Below are 24136 nucleotides of genomic sequence, written 5' to 3'. Positions count from 1 at the left end.
AGAAGCTAAACCATTATGTTCCACAGCAGAATGTCAATGAATTAAAATGTAAAACTGAAAAATTAAAAATAACAGTAGAAGCACGTTATTTTGCAGTATGGAGTTCAACGCTAGAAGCAAGGGCTGCCTCTGGGGAGTAGGCGCCGTGGATGCAGGAGAGTGGGCAGGCACTCTGCTGTGTTAACTGCTCTAGACATGCCTTCTGAAAGAGGATACATCGTATGTTCAAGAAAAATTGCAATTATATTTTAAACGAGAGGAGGGAAGCATTTTATACTTAATTAGGATGAATACCAGCAGGCCTTATGGTGTACAACAAAAGAAGTTGGGGAGTACTCTACTTTTTTTTTCTTTTTTTTTTTTATTTTTAGAGAGAGGGGAAGGGAGGGAGAAAGAGAGGGAGAGAAACATGGATGTGTGAGAGATCCCTCGATCAGTTGCCTCTCGCACATCCCCACCAGGTCCGCGACCCACGCATGTGCCCGACTGAGAATCAAAAGGGCGACCTTTCAGTTCGAGGGCTGGCACTCAATCCACTGAGCCATACCTGCCAGAGCTTTTTTGGTTTTCTTAAAGGGATCTTCTCCCAAGATTAGTTAGGAGTGAGAGTTTGAACCCAAGATTGACACTAACAGCCAGCTTCACCTCAGTATTTATAAACTACTTAATGTTTGTGGATTACTTGATTGCTCTCATAATTCTCCCAAGAGATTTGCTTCCAAGCACACGTCCAACATTAAGGGTCACTGATTATGTCCCAATAATTTTCTAAGTTCCATCCAGCTATTTCACTTCCTCTCTATTTCAAATGTCATTAGAAAGTACACCATTATACTCCTAAAAGATGCAGCTTCTCCTTCCTTATAGGCTGTTCTGGACTTCACATATGGACTTATAGAATGACTAAAATCTCAGTGTTTCCCTGAGATTTTGATTTTCACAGGAAGAAAATATCTCAGGGGCGAGAAAACAAAAAGTCCTTCACGGTTACACTCCACCTGGCCGCTCCCTCACCCTTATGGAATGGACTCAACTCTCTGAGCCTAAGTCAAATGTTGGGTTCTCCGGCCTCCACCTGTACCGGTTACTTCACCAGGCAAAGTAAGTTAGGAATCTGTATGGGGCTCATAAATGCTTGTCGGATTTGGAGAATGAACAAATACATGTACACACACACACTTACACATCACATAATATTGTGAATTAATCCTTGAATTAACAATACTCTTTGGAAACTGTCATCTAAAAATGAGTTCTTTCATGCTTTTCACTCAAATTAACATCGTAGATAAATGTGCTAATAGACAACATTCCCCATGTCACGAGACATCTTATGGCCTAGATCTTGACTTTACTGCTACCCATTCTCATGAAGATCCACCGTAAGACTTACTAAGCCAAACTTGGATTTCCAAATACACAGTCTTTCGCTCTAACGTAGTCTGAAAAAATATCTGATCAGAGTATCTCCAAGCCCCTACATGTGCCTAGTGTTCAGAAGGAATCACTAGGCCTTAGAGAACTTCATCAAGAAGGGGGAAAACTTTGGCACCCTGCTCAGGAAAGACCCAACTCTCTGTCCCTTGGGAAGATTTGATCAACTATTCTAGGAGCTAAAAGCTTCGGAGAAAACCTACTTAAGTCTTTCCTCTTCAGAGAATTAGTGCCAGACTTTCCTAAATTAAAATCTGAAAATGCTCAAAAATGCCCTGTTATTTGACTTCACGTAAATTAATAGAAAATATTATTCATGAAACTGCTGCCCAGGCTGGGTGCTGTGCTACTCACACGACTTAGAGTGTGCAAGAACACCCAGGTGTGGAAACAGACCTGCACACAGTTAGTCCTGTCAAAACACCGTAAACACAATTTAAATGCTACAAAATAGAACTAAAAATCATAATCTGTTTAAACTTATTTATCTGTTTGTTTATATCCTCACTCAAGGACTTTTTTTTTCCATTACATTTAGAGAGAGAGGAAGGGAGAGAGAGAGACACATGGACACAAGAGAAAAGAATCAATCAGTCACCTCCAGTGCATGCCCGGACCAGGGATCAAGGATCAAACCCACAACCGAGGTATGTCTCCTGACCAGGACTCAAACCAGCAACCTTTTGGTCACGGAAGCACTCTCCAGTAGAACCAGACAAGCCAGGGCATATTTGTTTAAATTTAAATACGTTGAACTCCAGAAAAAAAGGAAAAAAATAAAAGATGTTAATGGAACTTAATGGTTATGGAAAATCTGTACTTACTTTTCCCGAAACCTAGTTCCCATGACCACGGCCTGAGGTCCAGCTCTCACCACACCCTCTCCCACTTAAATCTCACTTCGGGAAAAACCCACCATCACTCATTTACACTGTACCCAAGAATTTAAGGCAATATATGACTTCTCCCAGGAACATTTACTTTTATGCTTTACCTCTAAGGTAAGATACAGTAAATTATGAATGACATATTTTATGAGGGGTGTTAATAACTAATTTCCTAAAGTTTGTGAGTCATTTACTCCTGACACTTAACCTTTCGGGCAAATATTTTGTAAATGACCCACTGAGACTCACTACCATTTTGCAATTAAAATTTGTATATTTAAATTTTGAAACCGATGCCTACTATCCAAAAAAAACATTCCTAGTTCTCAAATAATAGTGTGTGAGCATGTGTCTGTGATTACTCACCTAAAACAGTCCCGGGTTAGCACCAGTAAGACTCACTGAATGAACACTGATCTACAGAAGTCCAGCATTCAAGGAATAGGAATTTCAGAAGACAGTTAAGAAAATGAAAGGGGATTATCAACTGATTAATTACCAATTTTCAAAGATGCTAATCACAAAAATAAGTTAGAAAAATAAAAGAAGCTGGGATGGATAAATTCCCATCTAGGGAGGAAAACCACAATGATAAATACCTTTAATATATTCTCATATGCAGGAGAGCAAATCACTAGGAAGGTACTGAGTACACATCCAGTTTCAAAGCCCACTGCACCCGAACATTCACGGCAGCTCCAACCGCCCTCGGCTCTTTGGACTTCCCACAGGTCCATGTTATTTTCCACTCAGCAAATACCCTTGTTCACAATCAGTTAATCTTTAGTTTTAAGGTCAGAATTTTCCAACATTCCTATTATGTCTTGTGAAAGAGAAGGGAAAGTAAGTGTTATTACAAGTCACTACCTTTCAGGCACCAGGCCAGTTGCTCTACTTGTAACATCTCATTTAATCTTTACAATTACTCTATGACTTAGCTTTTATTCACTCCATTTTTAGGTGTAAAAACTCAAAAATTCATAATTAGAAGAAGCAGGATTTAAACCTCATGGAGTCTGAATTCAAAGTCTAATTTCCTTTCAAAAAAGCAGCTCTATCAATTAAATGGGTAACCATCCCAACATACATATCTTTTGCAGAAAATTTAAATCTAGGTTGCCTACAATTACACAACCACATTCTCAATCTTGAACAAGAGACCCTCCTTTGAAACTGAAGTAAACTAACTTTTGAAAGAAAAGTAAAAATAAGCATTTAATGTGTAGCTACTATAGGTACTATGCTTTCGTTTCAATCCTCACCTGAGAATATGTTGATCGATGTCAGACAGAGGAAGGCAGAGAAAGCGGGAGAAACATCGGTCCACTGCTTCCCATACATGCCCCACCTAGGGATCAAACCTGCGACCTAGGTATGTGCCCAGACTGGGAATCAAACTCCCAACCCTTCAGTGCAAAGGACAACACTCCAACCAACTGAGCAACCCGAGGCGGTACTATATGTGTTTTATGTCAGCTTCTCACTACCCTTTGATTTGCAGAAAATACCAAATGCTTCTCGGATCCCTACTCACCAGAGCCTCGTGCTAGTCCACTACTGCCTTTATCTTTGGTTAAGCATATTTTTAAACACATGCAGAAGGAGCCTGGAATGCAGGTGTACCCCTTCAACAGCAGGTGTCTAACGTGCTAAAACCCTGACTGCCAGCAGGCATGGCCTGAGTGGATGTTGTCTCCCAAAACCAACCAACCAACCCCCACGGCACGATGGAGCACAGTGACTGCCAACACCGTCCAGGAATAATGGGCTCAAACTGAACTTGAGTGGAAATCATCACCTGCTGGGAGCCGACTCAAAACACTGCTTCCCACAGCACCTGCTCTTCTGCAATTTCTCCTCAGGAAGAAGTTCTTTGGTGGCACAGGTTTTGACAAGGGGACTGGTTTTCCCTGTGCTTTCAGATGCTCTGTGACAAACCATCAAAAATGTCAAAACACACCTGCGGGGTTAGGGGGGTCATTGATGTTTCTCTCCCTCTCTCCTTCCCCCTTCCCCTCTAAAGATAAATAAATAAAATCTTTAAAAAAAAATGTCAAAACACGACCTCTCTACTTTAAGAAAGAAATCACAGGGTGCGCCAACTCCAAAGCTGGTCTGAGTCGGGTGTACAGAGACACCTCCAGCCACGGGGCGCTGGAAGCAGTCCCCCTTGTGGAGCCGAATAGGAACACGGGCTTCCCTGCGGCCGCTCCACAGAGCCAGGTGACCCTGAAGCTGTCGAGGAAGTGACAAGATCGAGTCAGCTCGCTAAAGGAGCTGGCTCTTGTCCAATTTTCAAAGAAGACTACTGTCTGCACGGAGGGATCTCACAGCTACAGATTTAAGATCCACTGTACAAGACACAGAGTGAAGAGAAGTCAAAATGGCAAGATTTCAGGCACAAGAAGATCCCTGCCACCCAACACTTCCTGTGGTTAAATATTTCATATTGTACCATTACAGTGTCATTCCTTGGCACTTAGGAAAGTCACCCTCTCCAGGAAAAAGTACCTCTTTATCAGAGGTGCCCAAACTACGGCCCTCAGGCCACCAGCAGCCCACGATAGCTGTGAATGCAGCCCAACACAAAACTGTAAATTTACCTAAGACATTATGAAATGTTTTTGTGATTATGGTGATTATGTGTCACAATGTATTTAATATGTGGCCCGAGACAACTCTTCTTCTTCCAGTGTGGCCCAGAGACGCCAAAAGGTCGTACACCCCTGCTACACCATCAATCTCGCACATATTGGTGGGAAGTGAATTTTCCGTTCTCCTCCCAGACAGCTTTTAAACAAGCGGAAAGGTACCCTCACAGCAGACAACTTGCCTTGCCCAGTGTGACTCAATGGGCTGGGTGACTTCCCACAAAGCAAAAGGTCGCTGCAGGTTGGATTCTGGTCAGCATACATGCCTGCATTGTGGGTTCCGCCCTGGTTGGGGCACAAGCGAGAAGCAACCAATTGATGTTTCTCTCTCATATCTTCTCTTTATCCCCCCCTCCAAAAAGAAATAAATAAAAATATTAAATAAAAAACAAACAGTAGATACCTCATAGGTAGAAAAATCATGTAGCAAGAAGTAGTACATCCAGAGGCAACTTTCCCCTTGCCTTGTAAGGGACATACCTGACATCAGGTGACCCTCAAGTATCCAGGGGCTAACGATCCACACAAGGTGATCTAGGCTGTTGGCCTTTCTCTGTTCTTTTCATTGCTTGCCTACAGCACATCTACCATACAGTCCAAAATGCAATGATATGAAGAGCTGAATATCAATAATTTTTTTGTTCTAAAATTTGTATAAGAGGGAATGAGGAGCAAGAAATTTTTAAATTATTAATTAGAGCCCTGGCTGGTGTAGCTCAGTGGATTGAGTGCAGGCTGTGAACCGAAGGGTCGCCAGTTCAATTCCCAGTCAGGGCACATGCCTGGGTTGTGGGCCAAGGTCCCCAGCGGGGGCTGCGTGAGAGGCAACCACACATTGATGTTTCTCTAACTCTCTTTCTCCTTCCCTTTCCCACTCTCTAAAAATAAATAAAATCTTTAAAATATTTTTAAAAATTATTAATGAGCCCTGTTGATGTAGCTCAGTGGACTGAGCATGAGCCTGCAAACCAGAGTCGCTGGTTCAATTCCCAGTCAGGGCACATACCTGGGTTGTGGGTTCGGTACCCAGTCAGGATGCATACAAGAGGCAACTGATAGTTCTCTCTCTCTTCCTTTCTCCCTCCCTTCCTCTCTCCCTAAAAATAAATAAATTTTTTTAAAACAGTGTTTTAAAACTAAAATAAATAAAATACAGCCCTGGCTGGTGGATTAAGCGAGGGCCTGCAAACCAGATGATCGTGGTTCGATTCCCAGTCAGGGCACATTCATGGGTTGCAGGCCAGTTCCCAGCAGGGCACGCAGTAGAAGCAACCATACATTGATATTTCTCTCCCTCTCTCCTTCCCTTCCTCTCTAAAGATAAATAAATAAAATTTTTTAAAAAGTTTAAAAAAATAAAATAAAATACAATAAAATGTTAAAAAATAATCAGTTGGTCTGTCAATATGCATTTATGGAGAACACTCTAAGAGCCTAATACTGGTGCCATGGGATAAGAATTAACCATTGCTTTTTTAAAAAAAATCAGATGAGCATTGTCTTTACCTTTCTGGTACGTTGTCAAGAACCAAAGACTAAGTAAAGAAAAGGGCTCTGATCTATGAAGAGAGATTTCAGAGTCTACAGAGGGGTCTTTGCACCGGACTCATCAGAAAACCCCCCTCAGCCTTTCTCAACCAGGGTTCCTCAATGAACCAGGGAATTTTAAACAATGAGATGAACGACTATTTTTTCACTCCTCTCAATGGAAAACTAGGACCCTTCCAGATACACCAGAGAGAAATTGGCTCACTCTTTACAACACTTGCCCTTGGCCAGTAAGGCTAAATCTCCTGCAGACTCTAACGGTGAAAGGGCTGCTGGAACCTTCACTTCAAGGCCACTCGGTCTCCGTTTACTCACCACTCTAGTAACCTTTGTTCTCGCGTTTCTAGCCTGGAGCCTATTGGAAACGGCAAATCGGAAGGCGGGAATCTGTACAGGAGAAGCGTCACAGCCTTGCTGCAGAAAAGGGCCCCCCAAATGGCTTAAAAATGCACTCAGTGAACCAAAAAGCAGAGCAGCCCAGCCACTTGATTAGAGCAAAGAGGCTCTAAAAGCCTCAGGGGTCCAATTTGCACCTTTTATACTAACAGTTAACGATGAATAATAAATACTTAAAATATTGAGCACTTGCAAGGAATTACATGTTTGTAACAATGACTCTCCAAGTCACTGAAAACAATGAGATTCCACGCAGTGCGTTCTACCTCAGGCAGGGACTGAACCTTCAGAGTTCCATTTCTCCATGTGAAAATACTGGACGATTTTAATTCCCTTCTCTGTACTTGCGCTTTCTCAAAAATTTCTACAATGACTATGTATTACCTTCATAATCAGGCAAAACAATTCTTAAAGATATTTAATTTTAGGAAGATTTCATCCCAGATGCATACATTTTAGTCTTTTTTTTTCATATTTAAAAGAGTAAAACCTTCACATTAATTTGTTCTCCAAAGTTCAGAGATAAGTATACCTCTTAGGTGCTAGTTATTATCCTTGGTGTTAAGAAACATGTCATCAAAATGTTGAGAAGAAAACTTACAGAGAAAAAATTCAAAATAATATGGCCAAGGCTGGAGCCAAAATGCCAGGCACACCACAATGCGTGCAGGGCCAAGGACAGATTCTCTGACCTTCGTTCTGCAGAATGCCGAACTACAACTTGTTCTGCAACAGTGACTATTGTAAAGCACCAAAACAATCTAACTTTCTTTAAGGAAGAAGAGAAAACTCTGCTATTCTCTGAGGCATCTTTGGTATTATTAGCACCACTGCTGATTGTATGAACACTCTTGCTCATCATCACTCTCATTACATCGGACACAATGACGATGTAATTACTAGGGTAACATCACAACCAGTCGCAGTGTTCATCTACAGACGGAAATTGTGGTATTTTCCTTCCTGGAGCCAGATCTATGGAGGTATTTTTACTCATAAAAACACATCTTAGATCTTTGCCTAGCTCAAGAGATTTTTCCATAGTATTTTTAAATGATTATTCAAAGGTTAGTACTAAATACAAGGCTGGCTGGTTCATCACTTGCAACAGAGCAACCGCCTACCCCATGTGGAGCAAGGTCTGCTTTCCGCGCCCAGAGCACAGCAGTGGGCCTTCCCGGGGAGACGCCAGTTTGATGAAGGGACGTTTCTCAGTGGGAAGGCCTCGCGAATTCTGCCCGGCTCCTTCACAGACGTGGATGCACTGGGGACACAGCAGGCACTCTACACACGCCTGCTGAATGGAAGAGTTTAAGATTACAGTAACCACTGCCTCCTCAAGAGTCAAAGGTTGTACAAAGGAAAACAAACTCTGCTTATAAAGGTATAAGACTAGACTACAGAGTAGGGCAAAGTTGTGAGGGTATGAAACTGTTTTTTTGTATTATGTATTAATTATTGTTATTATTTTACGTATGAACTGTAAGTCTAATTGTGCCCAACCCTGAACGTTTCTTGTTTCTTCTCTGGAAAATGATCAGAAGCATTTAAGTTTTCCTTACATACTGAAAAAATAATACTAATAATTCTCCTCAAAACAGAATATACGGAGTTGAACTCCTAAACAAGCACCAATGTAATGAGGGTTGCTACAACCTACCTTCCTCCACAACACAAACTTATTCATTTCCAAGGAATCAGGACTGTCTTTTTTCCATCAAAACATTACCTAGATTACGCTTTCTGGTAGACAATTTCACACCTTCAGGTAATGGGAGATCTTTAGGGTCTGTTCCCTCTATCACAGAGAATGAAATGCGTATTCTCTTTACACAGTATTGTACTGACCAGAATTAAATGTACTAACTAATACACTAACAAGTCTGTTGGAACAAATACAGGAAGAAACACTTTTTTGCTAACAAGCGCTGTTTTAGCCCTTTTCTAGTACACTGGCAGGACCCGCAGTTCCCGTTCCTGCCCAGAGGAGCTGACCAGCGGCCTGCGTGGCGCTGATGCAGCAGGAGTCAGCGTGCTGACACCCAGACTCTGGGGGGGACCAGACGATCCCTCCCTGCACGTCCCCACTTCCCTTCCCTGTCCTTATAAAAGCCACCTGGCTTGACCAGAGATGTTAACATGGTTTTAAGGACAGGAGCCCACCACCTTCTCAGGTCACCGGCCCCTGAATAAACCTCTTTCCTTTTCACCAGCACTGGTCTCAGGAGTATTGGCTTCTGTCTCTGCACCCTTCAGAACCTGTGTTTGGCAACACCTTCAATCCCTGAGACCAAGGAGAAGATATGCTCATGTCAACTTCCAAAATCATCAGGGTGGACACTGGTTGTAGTTTTCCATTAACCACTGGCATTATTTGAACAAAATATGCACCTTGGTTGAAATCCAGTGCACCGTTCCGATACATGCACCTGCTTAGTTGCCCTACCCTGCTGATTTTTCCAATTTCTAACACTCATTTTAACACATTACTCATTTTTTTATTATTTTTATTGCTGTTCAAGTACAGTTTTCTGCCTTTTACATTACTTATTTTAATCAGAAAATACAAGGCTAATTTCTCTCCAAATTAGCTCATTGCAACTTTGCTAACAAAATATTTAAAACTATAATAAACATATTTATATAAAGGTAAAAGTGATTGAGATAGTTTATCAAAAAGTAATACACAGTAATTTAAGATTCTCTGAATCTCTAATTAATCTGGGAAACTTTACAGCTTATTGCAGGGTTCTTCTGCATGTGCAGTGTTCACGAAAACCACCTGGGGAGCTTGTGAGAATGCAGGTTCCTGGGCCCCTCACATTACTGCTGACAGTGAAAACTGTAGTGGGGCTCAGGAATCTGCATTTTTAAACAAGCACCTCAGGTGGTTCTAATTCAGGGCCACAGCCCAACGGAGCTCCTATAAAGCTAATGGCAAGAGAAGTTATGCAAAGTATCAGAACAAACCAGCACAGGGAGAACCTGAGTTTCAATTCCAGTACTGCCTCTAACCAGCCATGTGGACCATACGTTTAATTTCCCTGCATCTTTTTTTTTAAAAATCAATGTATGGTTGCCTCTGCTGGGGACACAAAATGATCCCTGCATCTCAATTTACTCATCTGTAACAGAGGGTGCTGGACTGATAGCTAAAATGCCTTCCTGTTATAAAATATTGGTATGTCTTTTTTAAAAAGAGGTAACTATAAATGTGGACACTATCATTTTTTCCAGAAAACAGAGCTTGAAATATTCATAAGCAATGTTTATTCAAGGATTTCTACATTAGAGATAAAGAGTCTGTATATCTGAAGCACTCCAGATACCCAGCTGAATGGCACATTATTTTAGGTATTTTAATGAAATCATACACACACTCCTATCCTGCGGCCATGGGGTAAGAGGCGTGACCACCTTGTGTTTGGTAGAAAAGCTTATCTGAATCTGGGTTACAAGAGCAGTTAATTTGGCTCTTTTAACCAGACTTGAAAGCACCACAATGCTGACATTATTAACCACATCCCCAATGAACCAAAGCACCTGTTAAGTGACACCTTTTTAGGAGGTCATTACCAGAGGCTACTCTCCTCTGAGACTTTGCTGCAGGGAGAAAAGGCCTGACTGTAAAAAGACAGACAGAAGTTGCAGCCAGAGTGTTCTCGACATTTTTTTAAAAATCTGAACAGTTTGCTGGAGCTGAGATGAAACATTTATCCCTCTCTTGCAGCCACTTTGGTTTCCAGGGAACCGACTGCTCGGGCTGAGGCGGGCTGAGGAAAGGTGCCTCCGCAGACACGCACATGACACACAGGAAAGCCAGCTGAAAATTTCAAAGTGCCTTTTCATGCCGTTAACTCAAAGATGAACACATTTCAAGGTGACCCAATCCTCAAGTGACAGACAGTGTTTTAAAAGGGCCAGAGCTCTCCACTTAAACAATTTCTAGTGACACGCTCACACTGCATCCTCCAGGGCTCCCCCGGCTGTCTCATTTGCTAGTCTGTCTTTCCTGGAAGAGACATCCCACTTTAAATGACTGCTTGAAGTTGGTCTTCCTTCCTAACAATTAAACTCCACAGGGCTTAGATGCTTTAAAAAAAATTTTTTTAACTTAGCAGGTACCATGGAGGACTTTTATTATTCAATTATACAACAAACCCAAATTATTACTTTGTAGTTTTTTTCTATTTATCCAAACAGTACCAGAATAATAAAACACAGCCTCATCTGTCATGCTTATAAGCAAACAGTAACAGACTTCTAAGATAAAATCAAAGTTGGTGTTCCGAAAAGGATGCCCAATTTAAGATCTAACAATACACATAACCATTGTGCTGACTGTGTGTGTGTGTTCCATACACGGGATACGATTTTCCTTTCTTCTTCACTCAAATACTGCTCTTGGTCTCTACAGCAAAATGAGAAAATTACAACAGAAATCTGAAAACAAGGTTCCTGTAGTTAGTGAAACATGCCGGGCTGGTTTTGCTCAGTTCCTCTGCAGAGATAACTCCCTGTCAAAAACATCCTTTCCCAGAAAACCGCCCCTGGACTCTGTGCATTCCTCCCTCCAATCTGACCACTCCTCTATGGTCATCTCCATCTCACTGCAGGAATTTCCAGGACTGTCCCCCTTAGGGGACTGTGAGCTCCAGGACAACAGGGCCGGGGGGATGCTCGCTTCCATATGCCAGCCAACGGCATGAACAAGTAACAGATGCCAGGGACAGCGGGCACAGCACTTTGGGGTTTTTTTTTTAAATTTGTATAAATGTATAATATATAAAGATATATTCAAAATTTTATTCTGTTCCTCTCCTACTTCCTAAACAACTGTCCTAAGTGGGCATGGGAGGAAGGGGGATGTGAGCCTTGCAGACATTTGAGCCAGGCTGGGTGGGGGACTTATTATGGCCCACAGTGGGATGTGGGAGCCTAAACAAGTGAGGGACACACTCATACACAAGGGTAGCCCGGGGTCCCAACACAGCACGGAGGATATCCACCCAAAAGGGAGGCCAAACATGGAAACCCAAGACAAGCAGGATAAGGAAGCCGCCCACGTGGACGGGGGCCCCGGCACAGACTGCCACACAACTACTGGGGGTGCGAACGGGGGCTGCAGCCTGATGATGCAGGATGAGGACAACACCCAGCCCCGGGAGTCAGAGCCCGAGAACGCCGAGAGGAGTGTCTACTGTGGGTGGGTATGTACTGCCCGCATGTGAAGTTTCACATAAGGAAGACAGAAAAATGGAATAAACTCAGTGGTGTTGGACTAGAATTGGACGTATCACTGTGAACTCATGGTCTTCTCCTTGACATACTGCGTTGGCCCAAAAGTCCGTGTGTTTTTTTCCATAAAATAAAGGACACATTTTTCATTTTCACCAATAACGTTATTGATTTAGATATTTTGAGTATGTAGGCTCTCTCTAGCCGCATGGCATAACATTGATTGTTCTCAGTTAATGTCTCGATTTGATCACGATCAACTTCAACTGGTCTACCAGACCGTGGAGCGTCGTCCAGCGAGAAAGCTCCCCAACAAAACTTCGCAAACTACTCTGACACATTCAATCAGTCAGAGCACCTTCTTCATACTCTGCACAATTTTTTGTGTGTGTGTTTCAGTTGCATTTTTACCTTTCTTGAACTAATAAAGCATAATATGCCAAAAGTGTTGTATATTTTCTTCCATCTTCAATATTAAAATGGCTACACAAAAATTCACCAATTTCGATGTTTTTTAAATGCATGCTGATATGACAGCTGTCACAACACAATCTAACAAAATTGTTTTGAATGAAGTTAAAGACGACTAAGCACTACTAAAGCCGTTTTATGGAAAAAAGGAAATTTTGGGGCCAAACCAGCTAGATGAATACAGGTGTGTGTGTGTGTGTGTGTGCGCGCAGTACATACATTCTCCAGCTATGCCAAGTGACAGGCTTGGGGACAGAGACACTCCAGTCACCACGAGCATACCTACTGCCCAGATCTTGGCATCCAAGTACTATTATTCAAGGAAAGAAACGTTCCTTGGAGAAGCAGCTGAGTCCAGTGCTAGGACAGGGGGAAAAGTATTAAATAAGCCTGGAATACCTGCACAGCCAGAAAATAAGGAAGTACTTTAAAAATAATGCAGTATGTCAAAAAAAGAGAGCTAGAGAAAGGCCAGGGTAAAAGGGCTCCCCTTAGCAAAATCTGAAACAATCCGAATATTAAATAACAGTGACAATTCAGGAAATCTCCAATATATACTAATATAAACAAATAAAATGAAAGTTTGCAGAATAACAGGATACCTAAACAATTTCAAAGTACCACCTTCAAACAGAGCTATCTAATTTCTTAAATAGACAAAATGGAAAATAACTATTGATACATACCGTATTTGCAATTACTTTCACTGTACCTCCCGAACCAGACCAGCTCCTTAAAAGCAGGGACTATCCTTGTTCACCTTACATCCTCAGGGTGGTAAGACAGTGCACAACTGGTACCCGGTAACTATTTGTTGAATGAATAAATGTGCTTCATAAAATGCCAAACCCCATCGTGGGTCTCAGTGTGGCAATGAGCCAAAGCTGATCTCCCTTATCATGTTTTAAATAAATAAGCTGCCCTTTCTGTTTGTTCTGACTTGGATTACACAAAGTGCCTTTAGAAAGCAAAACAGTCTTTACACTCCACAGTAATCATGACCTCTGATGATTTCAATTTGTGGATATGTACCTATAACAATCTCTTGTTAACATAATGCAGGAAATCCACAGAATTGTCCCCATTCCCTCCCAATTAAAAGTCAGCCTTCAATTACCTTTTTCCTGTTGTTTTTCAGATACCCTTGAAATTTTCCTTTTGCCAATTATATCTCAATAAAAAAGAAAGCAAAGATGGTTTAACTGTATTTCTTGAAAGAAAAAAAATAAACGTGTAAGTTTAGGGGAAAAAACAGGGCATCATCCTCTGTGGGTACAAAGTCACACAGTCCCATCCCTGAAGATCCAAAGTAAGACCCATGCCCCATCCCTGGGCCCCATCCACCGTCATTCAGGGTCTGCTAATCTAGGGAATATTCCTTTGTTACTAAAGTCCACATTCCAGAGACGGAACTAGAGCTTCAAACACAATCTCCTTAAAGGCAGTGACCAATGTGGAATCAAATTGGTGAGGAAATCAACTGTCTCTATAAAAACATGCCCCTACCATTCAACAGAAGTTCTGGACCATCTCTAGACCGTTTAATTAAAACAGATACTTTTACAGAAAAAAAAACTACCTTATGGGTTATATATAACTTAGTTAATTTTCTCAAAATTAGCCTTTAAAAACAACTCCCTACATAATACTATTATTTATCAACAATCGGTATCCAAAATGTACCACATACCTCAAATCCTCTTATTTTTTTTCAAATCCTCTTATTTAATCTCCAAACCACTTTATGAGGCAAATACTATTATAAACATTTTACAGATTAAGTAACAATAAGCACTGAGTGATTAAGAAATGTGCCGCAGTCCCAAAGCTACAATGAAGATCATGCTACAGATACCCAAGCTAATAAAGCTTTAACTGAGATCCTTAACCTTTGGCTGCATCGTGGTTTTGCTATGCTTGAATTACACATTTTTCACATTTTTTTGAAATCAAAAATTATTTCAGAATGAATCAGAACTAAGTTTTCTTGCCAGCAACACTAAATAATAATATTAACGAAATAAAAGTCGTGAAATAATTCACTAGGCACTCTTACAAATCTTCGTACCCCTAAAATCATAGGCAATTTTTGTAAATTATACAGTACAGAGGCCTGACAACTTTTCCACAAGCAAGGTCCCTTTGGGGATACAGCTGTGTTGAAATTATCTGCGGAAACGCAGCAGTGGATCACTCAGGAATTCTATTAAGAGCGGGCAAGAAAAGTTATCAACTATTTTTTGTTTGTGGTTCTGGGGTTTGTTTTTGTTCTTTTGCAATCCAGGAGCTAGAAGGTGAACGAGTAAGTGGGCAGATGAAACCCTTCCTGTCCTTTCCGCTTAGAAAAAGCAGGCTTGGGGGCCAAAGACTGCGGGAACGTGCCCTCGAGACAGGTCTTCCCCGTTCGGCCTTGGGGTGCAGGTCTTCCCCGTTCGGCCTTGGGGTGGGATCGGCCTGTGCGCTGCTGCCCGGCCCCGCGGCCTCCAGCGGCGAACCCCGCGCTGGCCGGGAGGAGGCGGACGCGCAGGAGGCGAAGAAGAGGGTCCTTACCGAGCTCGGTGCCCGGGTTGCGCGCAGACATCGTGCAGGCCGGTGCTGCAGCCCCCGGTTCCCCCGCCGGTATCCGCCGCGGCCCGCCCTTCCTCCTTCCTCCTTCCTCCTCCCCGGCCGGCCCGCGGGAAGAGCGCGATCGCCCCGCCCTGTCCCCTCCCGGGGCGGAGCCGCGCACCTTGGCCGTGCGGTCTGGACCCCCGGTCTGCCCCCTGCGAAGGAGGAAGCCTCGCCGACCCCTTCACTTGTCCCCTCCACGAGGTGCGGGACGCGGGCACCAGCTGGCGGAAGGAGCGCTCCCGAAACCAATTCTAAAATATTTAAAATGCCCACCGCACGGGCTAACGGCGTGAGAAACTTTTGACTGGGAGACTGCACACCGAGAGGGGTGGTGGCTCTGCAGTCTGGACAATAACGGGGTCCACGGGGAGAACACCTGGTTTTTCAGCCTTGCTCACACCCTGTGACACCGTCCACGTCAAGTGCCTTACCGAGTGGCATTTGCCTCATCTGTAACCAATGACCTCGACAGCTTCTTGGAGTTTGAAACTATGAAGATTTTTTTCCAGTCTTTTTTCTGTGGCCAGAAGATTAAAATTGTCTGAAGTCGCTCAGCACGGGCTACTTGGTCAATTCATCTGTACTCATTAAGGGCCCTCCTGAAAGAAAACGCGCTTTCAAAAAAAAATTTTAAGACTTTACTTATTTATAGACGGGAAGGGAGGGAGATAGGAAGAGAAACATCAATTGCGTGGTTGCCTCTCATGTGCCCCCTACTGGGGACCTGGCCACAGCCCAGGCATCAAACCAGGAATCAAACCAGTGACCCCCTTGGTTCGCAGTCCAGGACTCAACGTGGCCGCTTTGGTTCTGGCCACCGCCAGGCACGGCAGAAAACGTGCTTTTAGATGTATGTTGGCATTTGAGTCTTAGTCCTGCCAAGTATGTATTACATCTCCATTGCTATACCTGCAGACAACAACGGAGTTCTTATTAGAAAGACCTCCTGCTGAAGTGGAAACTGAGTAGGCTCAGAATGCATAGAACCCCTGGAATATACCAGCAATTCCACTTAATAACTACGTGGTTCTCGCAATGTTATTTCTACTACTAGGAAAACTGGGGATAATCAAAATATATTTGCTACATTCGGCCCAGCGCGGCTATAAAGGTGGCCCAACACAATGTCGTAAATTTACTTAAAACATTATGAGGGTTTTCTTGTGTGTGTGATTATGTGTTGCAATGTATTTAATATGTGGCTCACGACAACTCTCCTTCTTCCAGTGTGGCCCAGAGACGCCAAAAGGTGGGACACCCCTGGATTCTATCCATACATATAATAGCATTTTTCCTTTATTTTTATTTTAACCCTGAGAAAGACAAAAGCAGGCGCTAAAAGCCTAGAGCTAGCCTGGCACTGCAACATCACTGTGCTCTACAGTTAAACAATTTCACAGAACGCCAACATCAGCTAAGGCCCTTGTGACCATGATAAATCAACAAAAAACAAGGCCATTCGGAATCATGTCTGAACACAGGAACAAAAAAAATGAACATTGCCCAAACCACAGAATTGACCTAACATCCTCCTCCTATCCTGGCTAATATAGGTGACTGTCACTTATACCCATCATATACACATCTCTACCCGTCAGTTTTAGCCTTATCCTATTCTTCTTGTGTTTTAGGTAAGAGTTAAGATAACTTGTCATAGAATTCGCACCACTTCCTGCCTGCAATCCAACCCAGAACAAGGGCACAGTTCCTTGAAACTTCCCCAAATCACCAAGCACAAGCCCAAACCCCATGTCATTTCTAACATGATCTTACTAAGACACCTCACAGATTTCCATGGTGAGCATTCTCCCTTGTTCGGGTAAGTCAGTGAACACAAACTTCCCCAACTACAGGTGTGTTCCTGGTGATCTTCAGTTGGAGAACACCTGACATTCTTAAAAGATACAGACAACAAACAGAATTGTATTTTTAGGGGCGGATAAACTCTAAGCCAAATTCCAAGCTGTAGATTATACATTCATGTATAATGTAAATTTATTAAAACAAAACAAAAGAAAAAGCTGTGAGACTTCCAACTTAGCTGAAAAACCAGAAAGGGCAGCTTCCTACACAAGCATTTTAGCAATATATCTGACAAGAGTTTCTCAAGGACTTTTCTCTAAAATTGACCTATTGTACAGTACTAATCTGGAATTAATCTCTACAGTTTGAAAGTATGTTAAATTGACAGAAGAGAGACAGCGATGATAGAATGCAAAATATGAGTTTCTTTAATGGAGAAATAGTGCCAAGCTTTGCTTTGTGAGCTCCCCTTTTAAATGTATTGCCTTCTGAAATTTTGGAAGAGCCCCTAAGGCAAGGCCTGTCAGAGAAGGATCTACAGACCACCACTGCTACATTGGAACCTCCCGAGATTTTTCCTAAACCCAATTCTAGGCTTCACACAGCCCTACTCCAGGGCCCTGGAATCTGCATTTTAACGAGTTTCCGCAAATTATATTTATGCAAGCTAAATGTAAAAAAAGCATCCACCTAGGTGCAGAGGAGTATCAACTATGCAAGCCAGTCTAGAAATATAGACCCAACTGGCACTTACCAGAGTACAACTACCTTTATTTTATTCTATTAATCCATGAAGATTTTCCATGTCATTTCTTTTTGTGGATTTTAATAAAAAATTTAAATCGCCATATAAATTTCTGCTTCCCACCCCCACTCCTTCTTCAATTAAAATGAAAGCTCCAGGAATGTGTCATATTTCTCTTGAAGCTTCAAGAACCTATGTGGCCTGGCAGGTTGAGTAAAATTCCGAAGATCATTGACTATTTGCTTGGTTTGTCATATGTGTAGTGTCTATTACAGTATGTGGCACATAGTGGACCGTGAATTTTTGCTAGGTAAATGACTGCACATTACTGTCTGTGCTATTTCCCTATAGTGCCCGTGTTTTACCTAGTCCAATTTCATTTGACTGTAGGCTCTTATTCTGATTTCTTAGAGCAATCATTCCACTAAATTAATCCACTTAGACTACAGATTGTCAACCAGCATTTCTAAGAGAGATGGGGAAAGTATAGAAGCAAGGAGGACTCATGAGGGTTATGAATATTACAACTGAATTATTTCACAACTGGAGGAAGATCCACAGACCATGTAATTCCTACTTCACAGCGAAATAAGAAAAATAAGAATTATTTTGAGTCTTTTATGAAGCTAAAGTTACCCAATTTCAAGAACAGTTTTTCATTCTGAGACTGTCCATCACAACTTGGATTTTAAAATGTCCTTTTTTAAAATGAAGATTGTGGTGGTATTTTTTTTTCCTTTTCTAATAGCTTTACTTGGCAAGATTGGAAGTAGACCATTCTGTCTTGCTCACTTGCCTGTTCTTCTAACACATTAGTCCATCAAATCCCAAAGTTTGGGAATTACTGACAGATTAAATTTATATGTTAATATTCTAATGATTTAAGCCCTTTACATTATTTGGTATCTCCTCCAAATATCTAAGTGTAACAACTATCATTTCCCCTTACAGATAAAGAAATTGAGTCTCAGGGAGATTACTTTGTAAGTGCCAGGGAATGACTGAAACCCAGGCAGTTTAACCCTATGGACCACACTTACTGTGCCTGCTCTCTCTCAAGTCCAACTCGTTATTAGACACACCATTTAACCCTTCCGAAATCAGGTTTCCCACGTACAGTTATGCACCGGTTCCCAGTGGGGACACATTCTGCAAAACGCAGTTAGGTGATCTGGTCACTGTGGGAAGATCAGAGCACACTTACGCAGACCTACATGGCACAGCCTGTTACACACCAAGGCCACGTGGCATGTAGCCCGTTGCCCTTGGCCTACAAACCTGTACAGCATGTTTCTGTACTGAATACTGTAGGCAACTGTAACACAGTGGTTTCTGTGCAACTAAACAGAAAAAAGGTACAGTAAAAATGTGGTATAAAAGTTAAAACGGTGCCCCTGTATAGGACACCTGGCAGGAATACAGCCTGCAGTACTGGAAACTGCTTTGGGTAAGCGGAAAGTGAAGGTGAAGGCCTAGGACACAACTGGACACGGCCGTGGACGTCATCAACACTGTGCGCTTAGGCTACGCTAAACTTGTAAAGCACGAGCTTCAATCCAGCACGAGAAAAAATGCTGCAATCGAGAGATGCCGTAAACAGGAAATGAGGCTGCTTTTAAAAAGTAGAGATACACTCTAAAGTAGTAAGAAAAAGCATAGCATAATACATACACAAACAGTAACATAGTTCATTGTTACCGAGCGCTCTGTACTGTACTTAAGTGTAGGTGCTGGAATTCCAGGACCGGCAGTGCAGGTCTGCTCACACCAGCGCTCACCAGTGAGTGGTCGTGAGTGCCAACCACAGATAAGACGGAAACGACGTTACAAAATGTGAGAATGTTTCAGCTCCATTCTACAGGACTACTGTCATGTGCGGTCTATTATAAACTAAAAATCAGTTATTTTCCATTTTCCAAGTTCCATTCTCTCATATAACTATGTAAAGTGATTCAAGCGATAAAATATTACTCATCAGCTCTGTTAGCTACATACTCCAACCTTGTTTCCACAGGTCAATTTGTTAGATGCCTCATTTGTTTCTTCAGGAACTCCACTGATTTCATTTTTTAAAATATTTTATTTATTTTTAGTGAGGGGTAGGGAGTGTGAAAGAGGGAGAGAAACATCAGTGCAGGAGGAACATCAATCAGTTGCCTCTTGCATGCCCCCTACTGGGGACCCTGCCCGCAATCCAGGCATGTGCCCCGACTGGGAATCAAGCCAGTGACAGTTTGCAGACCAGCACTCAATCCACTGAGCCACACCAGTCAGGGCAGGAACTCTACTGACTTTAAAGTACCACTGATCTAGGTGACACTGTGTCACACTTAAAACTGTGCATTCCTGTGTACAAGAAAGCCAAGCTCCCTAGAACGCTCCTGCTCCAGTAATTCTTCCTTAGGAATCCCCTTAGAGTAAGAGAACATGTAATGTACACATATATGGTAACCATATTAAACATCCTTTTGTTTAAAAATATCCAGGTGTAAAACACAAGATACCTACCGAAGACAGAGTGTCCCTTGGTCTCCATTTTCTTTTAATAATTATTTTGTTGTTCAATTACAGTTGTCTGCATTTTCCCCCACTCTCCCCACCCCAACCACACCCACCTCCCTCCCTTGCTTCCATCCTCCCCCTTGGTTTTGTCCATGTGTCCTTTGTAGTTGTTCCTGAAAACCCTTCCCCTCATTATCCCCTCCCATCTCCCCTCTGGTTACTGCCAAATTGTTCTTAATTTCTATGTCTGATTATATTTTGCTTGCTTCTTTTGTTATGTTCCAGTTAAAGGTAAGATCATTATGGTATTTGCCCCTCACCTCTTGGCTTATTTCACTTAGGATAATGCTCTCCAGTTCCATCCATGCTGTTGAAAAAGAGTAGTTCTTTCTTTCTCTCTGCTGCGTAGTATTCCACTGTGTAAATGCACCATAGTTTTTTGATCCCCTCGTTTTCTGATGGACACTTAGGTTGCTTCTAGCACTTGGCTATTGTAAATTGTGCTGCTATGAACACTGGGGTGCACAGGTTCTTTTGGATGGTTGTTTCCTTGGTCTCCATTTTCAACTCCTCATTTTGTTGCTGCTCTCTGAAAAATTACATCCCTATCCCCCCCACCCCCACCTCAGCCTCAAAGACAGGCTAAATTAATAATTCCACTGAACTTAAACTACCAAAAATGTAACCTGTAAATTAACATAAATTACAGTATGTCTTCACTACACTATTTGGTAGCCATTAACAAGAATGTTGAACTTTATTCACTAATGGAAAAACACTTCAGAGAACTGATGGACCACATTCAATCCTAGTTTCCTGGAAGAAACCTCTGCATGACACTAAAACTGAAAAGTAAGGATTCACAAGGTAAACACTAAACATTAGGCAGGAATTTGGATTACCCTGACCTACTGTACATTGGAACAGAAAAAGGAGGACCCCGAGCAAAACTGCAGTGGGAAAAGGTGGAGATGAGGGGACTATACCATACAGCAGGACTCCTCCCAGCTGGCTGAGGCTGTTCAAGGGCTCACAGAAGCAAGGAGTCTGAGCAGGTTCCTGCCATGTAAAAAGGATGGCATGCATGGGGGGGTAAATGGAAAATAATCCTCCTGGCCTGATAAGATTTGGTGCTAATGTAGGGCTTTGTTTCAACAGCTTGTGGGTACTTACAACATACCAGCCACCTTTGAATACCACCCTCAGTAGTATCACTGAAGACAAAAAAATATACAAAGTTACTTCAGACAGTGACAAGAACTATGAATAAATTGGGGACAAAATAAGTGACCAGAGAAGGGCTACAGGGCTGCAGACGCGGATCGCAAAAAGGTGAACCATGCAAATCTTTAGGTGAGAAAGCCAAGTAGCAGAATTAACAAGGGAAGTGAAAAGGCCTGGAGACAGAAATAAAGCACCTTTGGCTACAGCAGTGCAAGCAGGGGAAAAATACAAAGGTCACAGAAAGCTGGAGTCAGATCATCATAAAAACACGGTGCAATATAATGGGAAGCCACTGTGGATTAAATCAAGGCAGTCTACTGACTCTTCAAATCCTAATGCAGTTCATTAGCTTCCTGCTATGTAGAGTATGAAGAGGATACGGGCCTGTCCAGTAGAGAGAGAAGCTAGGGAGGCACTGCAAAAGTCTACATGAGAAATGAAGGCAGGCCGGCCTCGGTGGCTGCACGGGAAATGAGGCAGGCACAGACTCAGACAAGCCCACTGGGCTTCCATGTACACTAGATACTGGGATTGCAGAGGACATCTTTGTCTTTTAGTTTGAACACACGAGTATCAGGTAGTGCCAGCTACTGGAGTAACACGTTGGAAAGCAAACAGGATTGGTTGGAAAATTACAATGTTTTAGATAGGTAAGTATGAGATGCTTATGCAAGGTTAAGGTGGGACACCCAAACAGGCCATTCAATGCTGGTGCTCAGGCAGGCAGGCTTGATATACAAATTTAAAAGATACAGAAGATATTAAATGCCACAACCATGGATGACTTCTATTTTCCTTTGGAGACAGCAGAAGGGATAGCCCTGAGATCAAAAGGAAATAGCAAACAGAGCAATCACAAAAGTATAAGGAAGACCAGGAGTATGGTTTCATACAAGTGCAATAAAATATTTCAAAAACAAGGCAGCAGACCACTACTGAATGCTATTGAAGATTTTAGTAGGATGAAGACAGAGAAGTAATCACTGGGTTAGAAACACGCTGGACATTGGAGACTTTCACAAATGCAACTACAGTACATACATACTTCAACTTTTTGCTAAAGTAAATTCTACTGTAGGATTTAGTGCTAAGTGTGGTACATAGACTAATGGGCCCCAAAATATACCCACATCTTAGTCCATGAAACCTGTGAATGTTACCTTATATAGCAAGAGGAACTCTGCAGACTTGATTAAATCCAGGACCTTGACCTGAGGGTATTATCCAGATGCGTCCAGTGTAATCACAAATACCATTACGTGAAAGAGGGTAGGAGAGTCAGAGATATGAAGACGCTATGTTGTTGGCTTTGAAGGCGAAGGAAATCGGGCCACCAGCTAATGCTAGTGGCCTCTAGAAGCTGGAAAAGGAAGGAAACAGATTCTCTCCTAAGGTCTCCAGAAGAACATAACCCTGCCAGCACCTGAATTTTAGCCCAGTGAGACTCATTTCACACTTCCGACCTCCTTAAGTCTAAGATGAATTCATGCGGCTTTTAAAATTTTTCTTTCTTTTATTGGTTCTAGAGAGAGAGGAAAAGAGGAAGGGAATCATCAATGACAGAAACATCAATCTGTTGCCTCCTGCATGAGCCCTGCCCAGGACTGAACCCAAAACCAGGCACAGTGCCCTGACCAGGAATTGAACCTGTAACCTTTTGGTTTGCAGGATGATCCTCCAACCGAGCAAAACTGACTAGGGCTGAACTTGTGTTTGTTTTGAGCGACAGATCTGTACTAATCTGTAACAGCAGCAACAGAAAACCAATACACAAAAGATAGCCAACACTAGTTCTTCCCACATCCTGCTTGGTATCTGTACACTCAGTATACACGTGGGTATAAAGAAAAACAAGGTTACCCTGTAGAATTAAACTAGTAAAATCCCTAAAAACGTATCTTCTGTTGTTAAAAGTAGCAAATAATTGTAAGAAATTCTAGTAATCTAGCAGAAGCTGAAACCTAGAATGACTTAACTGGGGAAACCAGTACCTTGGACTGTGCTGGAAGCACAGGAACTTCACAGTGCATCCCGCACACTGACCAGAGATCTGACCAACACGAACATTCCTGTCACGCAAGCATAAGGCACATTATGCCAGATCTCCATGGCCTGAAACCCTTCAACTTACAAAGTTAAAACAACTTCTACAGATTCTAAGCCACATGCCACCCAGTGATCGTGCCGGCATGTACCTGTGTAGTTTTATGAAATCTAAGTAGCCCCTTGGGTCATAAATTTCATATATGCCAAGCAATCTCATGACTAATCGGCTGCATATAAACCTCGACTTTATTTAGGATGAGTAAGACTCTACGACTGGAGTCTGGCAACCCTTGGCACAGGGGCAGCAGCGCTTCTGCAGAGCAGAGGGCCAGGCTTCCCCTCCGCCAAACAGCTCTTCGCACTCTAAGGGGGCCACAGCCTGCAGTGCTCTCTGCAGCTGGTTACCGCAAATCCTCAGAAACTTACATGCTTGTTGGTTATTTCTTTTAAAAGAAAGTGATCAAGGGTCATTCACATGAATGGGAGAGAAAAAACATTTGGCAGAGATGTTACTCATTGTTTCAAAGTATTTCCAAAGCACTGGTATCAATACCCACTCCATATTTTAATAAATAAATGTA

General features: G+C 42.4%; 1 protein-coding gene across 1 annotated transcript in view; it reads right to left on the bottom strand.

Annotated features, from left to right (window-relative positions):
* The window catches only part of DERA (deoxyribose-phosphate aldolase), a 99459-nt gene extending 84174 nt beyond the window's left edge, over window positions 1-15285 (bottom strand). Inside the window, exon 1 of the mRNA XM_037136590.2 lies at window positions 15176-15285. Coding sequence (XP_036992485.2) covers window positions 15176-15206 — 31 coding nt within the window. The 5' untranslated portion in view covers window positions 15207-15285. The remainder of the gene's footprint in view (window positions 1-15175) is intronic.
* Window positions 15286-24136: the final 8851 nt, after the last annotated feature.

Source organism: Artibeus jamaicensis, unplaced genomic scaffold (genome assembly GCF_021234435.1).
Source record: "Artibeus jamaicensis isolate MK-2021 breed Jamaican fruit bat unplaced genomic scaffold, CSHL_Jam_final contig_233, whole genome shotgun sequence".
In the NCBI taxonomy this organism is placed as follows: domain Eukaryota; kingdom Metazoa; phylum Chordata; class Mammalia; order Chiroptera; family Phyllostomidae; genus Artibeus; species Artibeus jamaicensis.
Note: the sequence above shows the minus strand (reverse complement) of the source record. Positions and strands in the feature narration are given on the sequence as shown.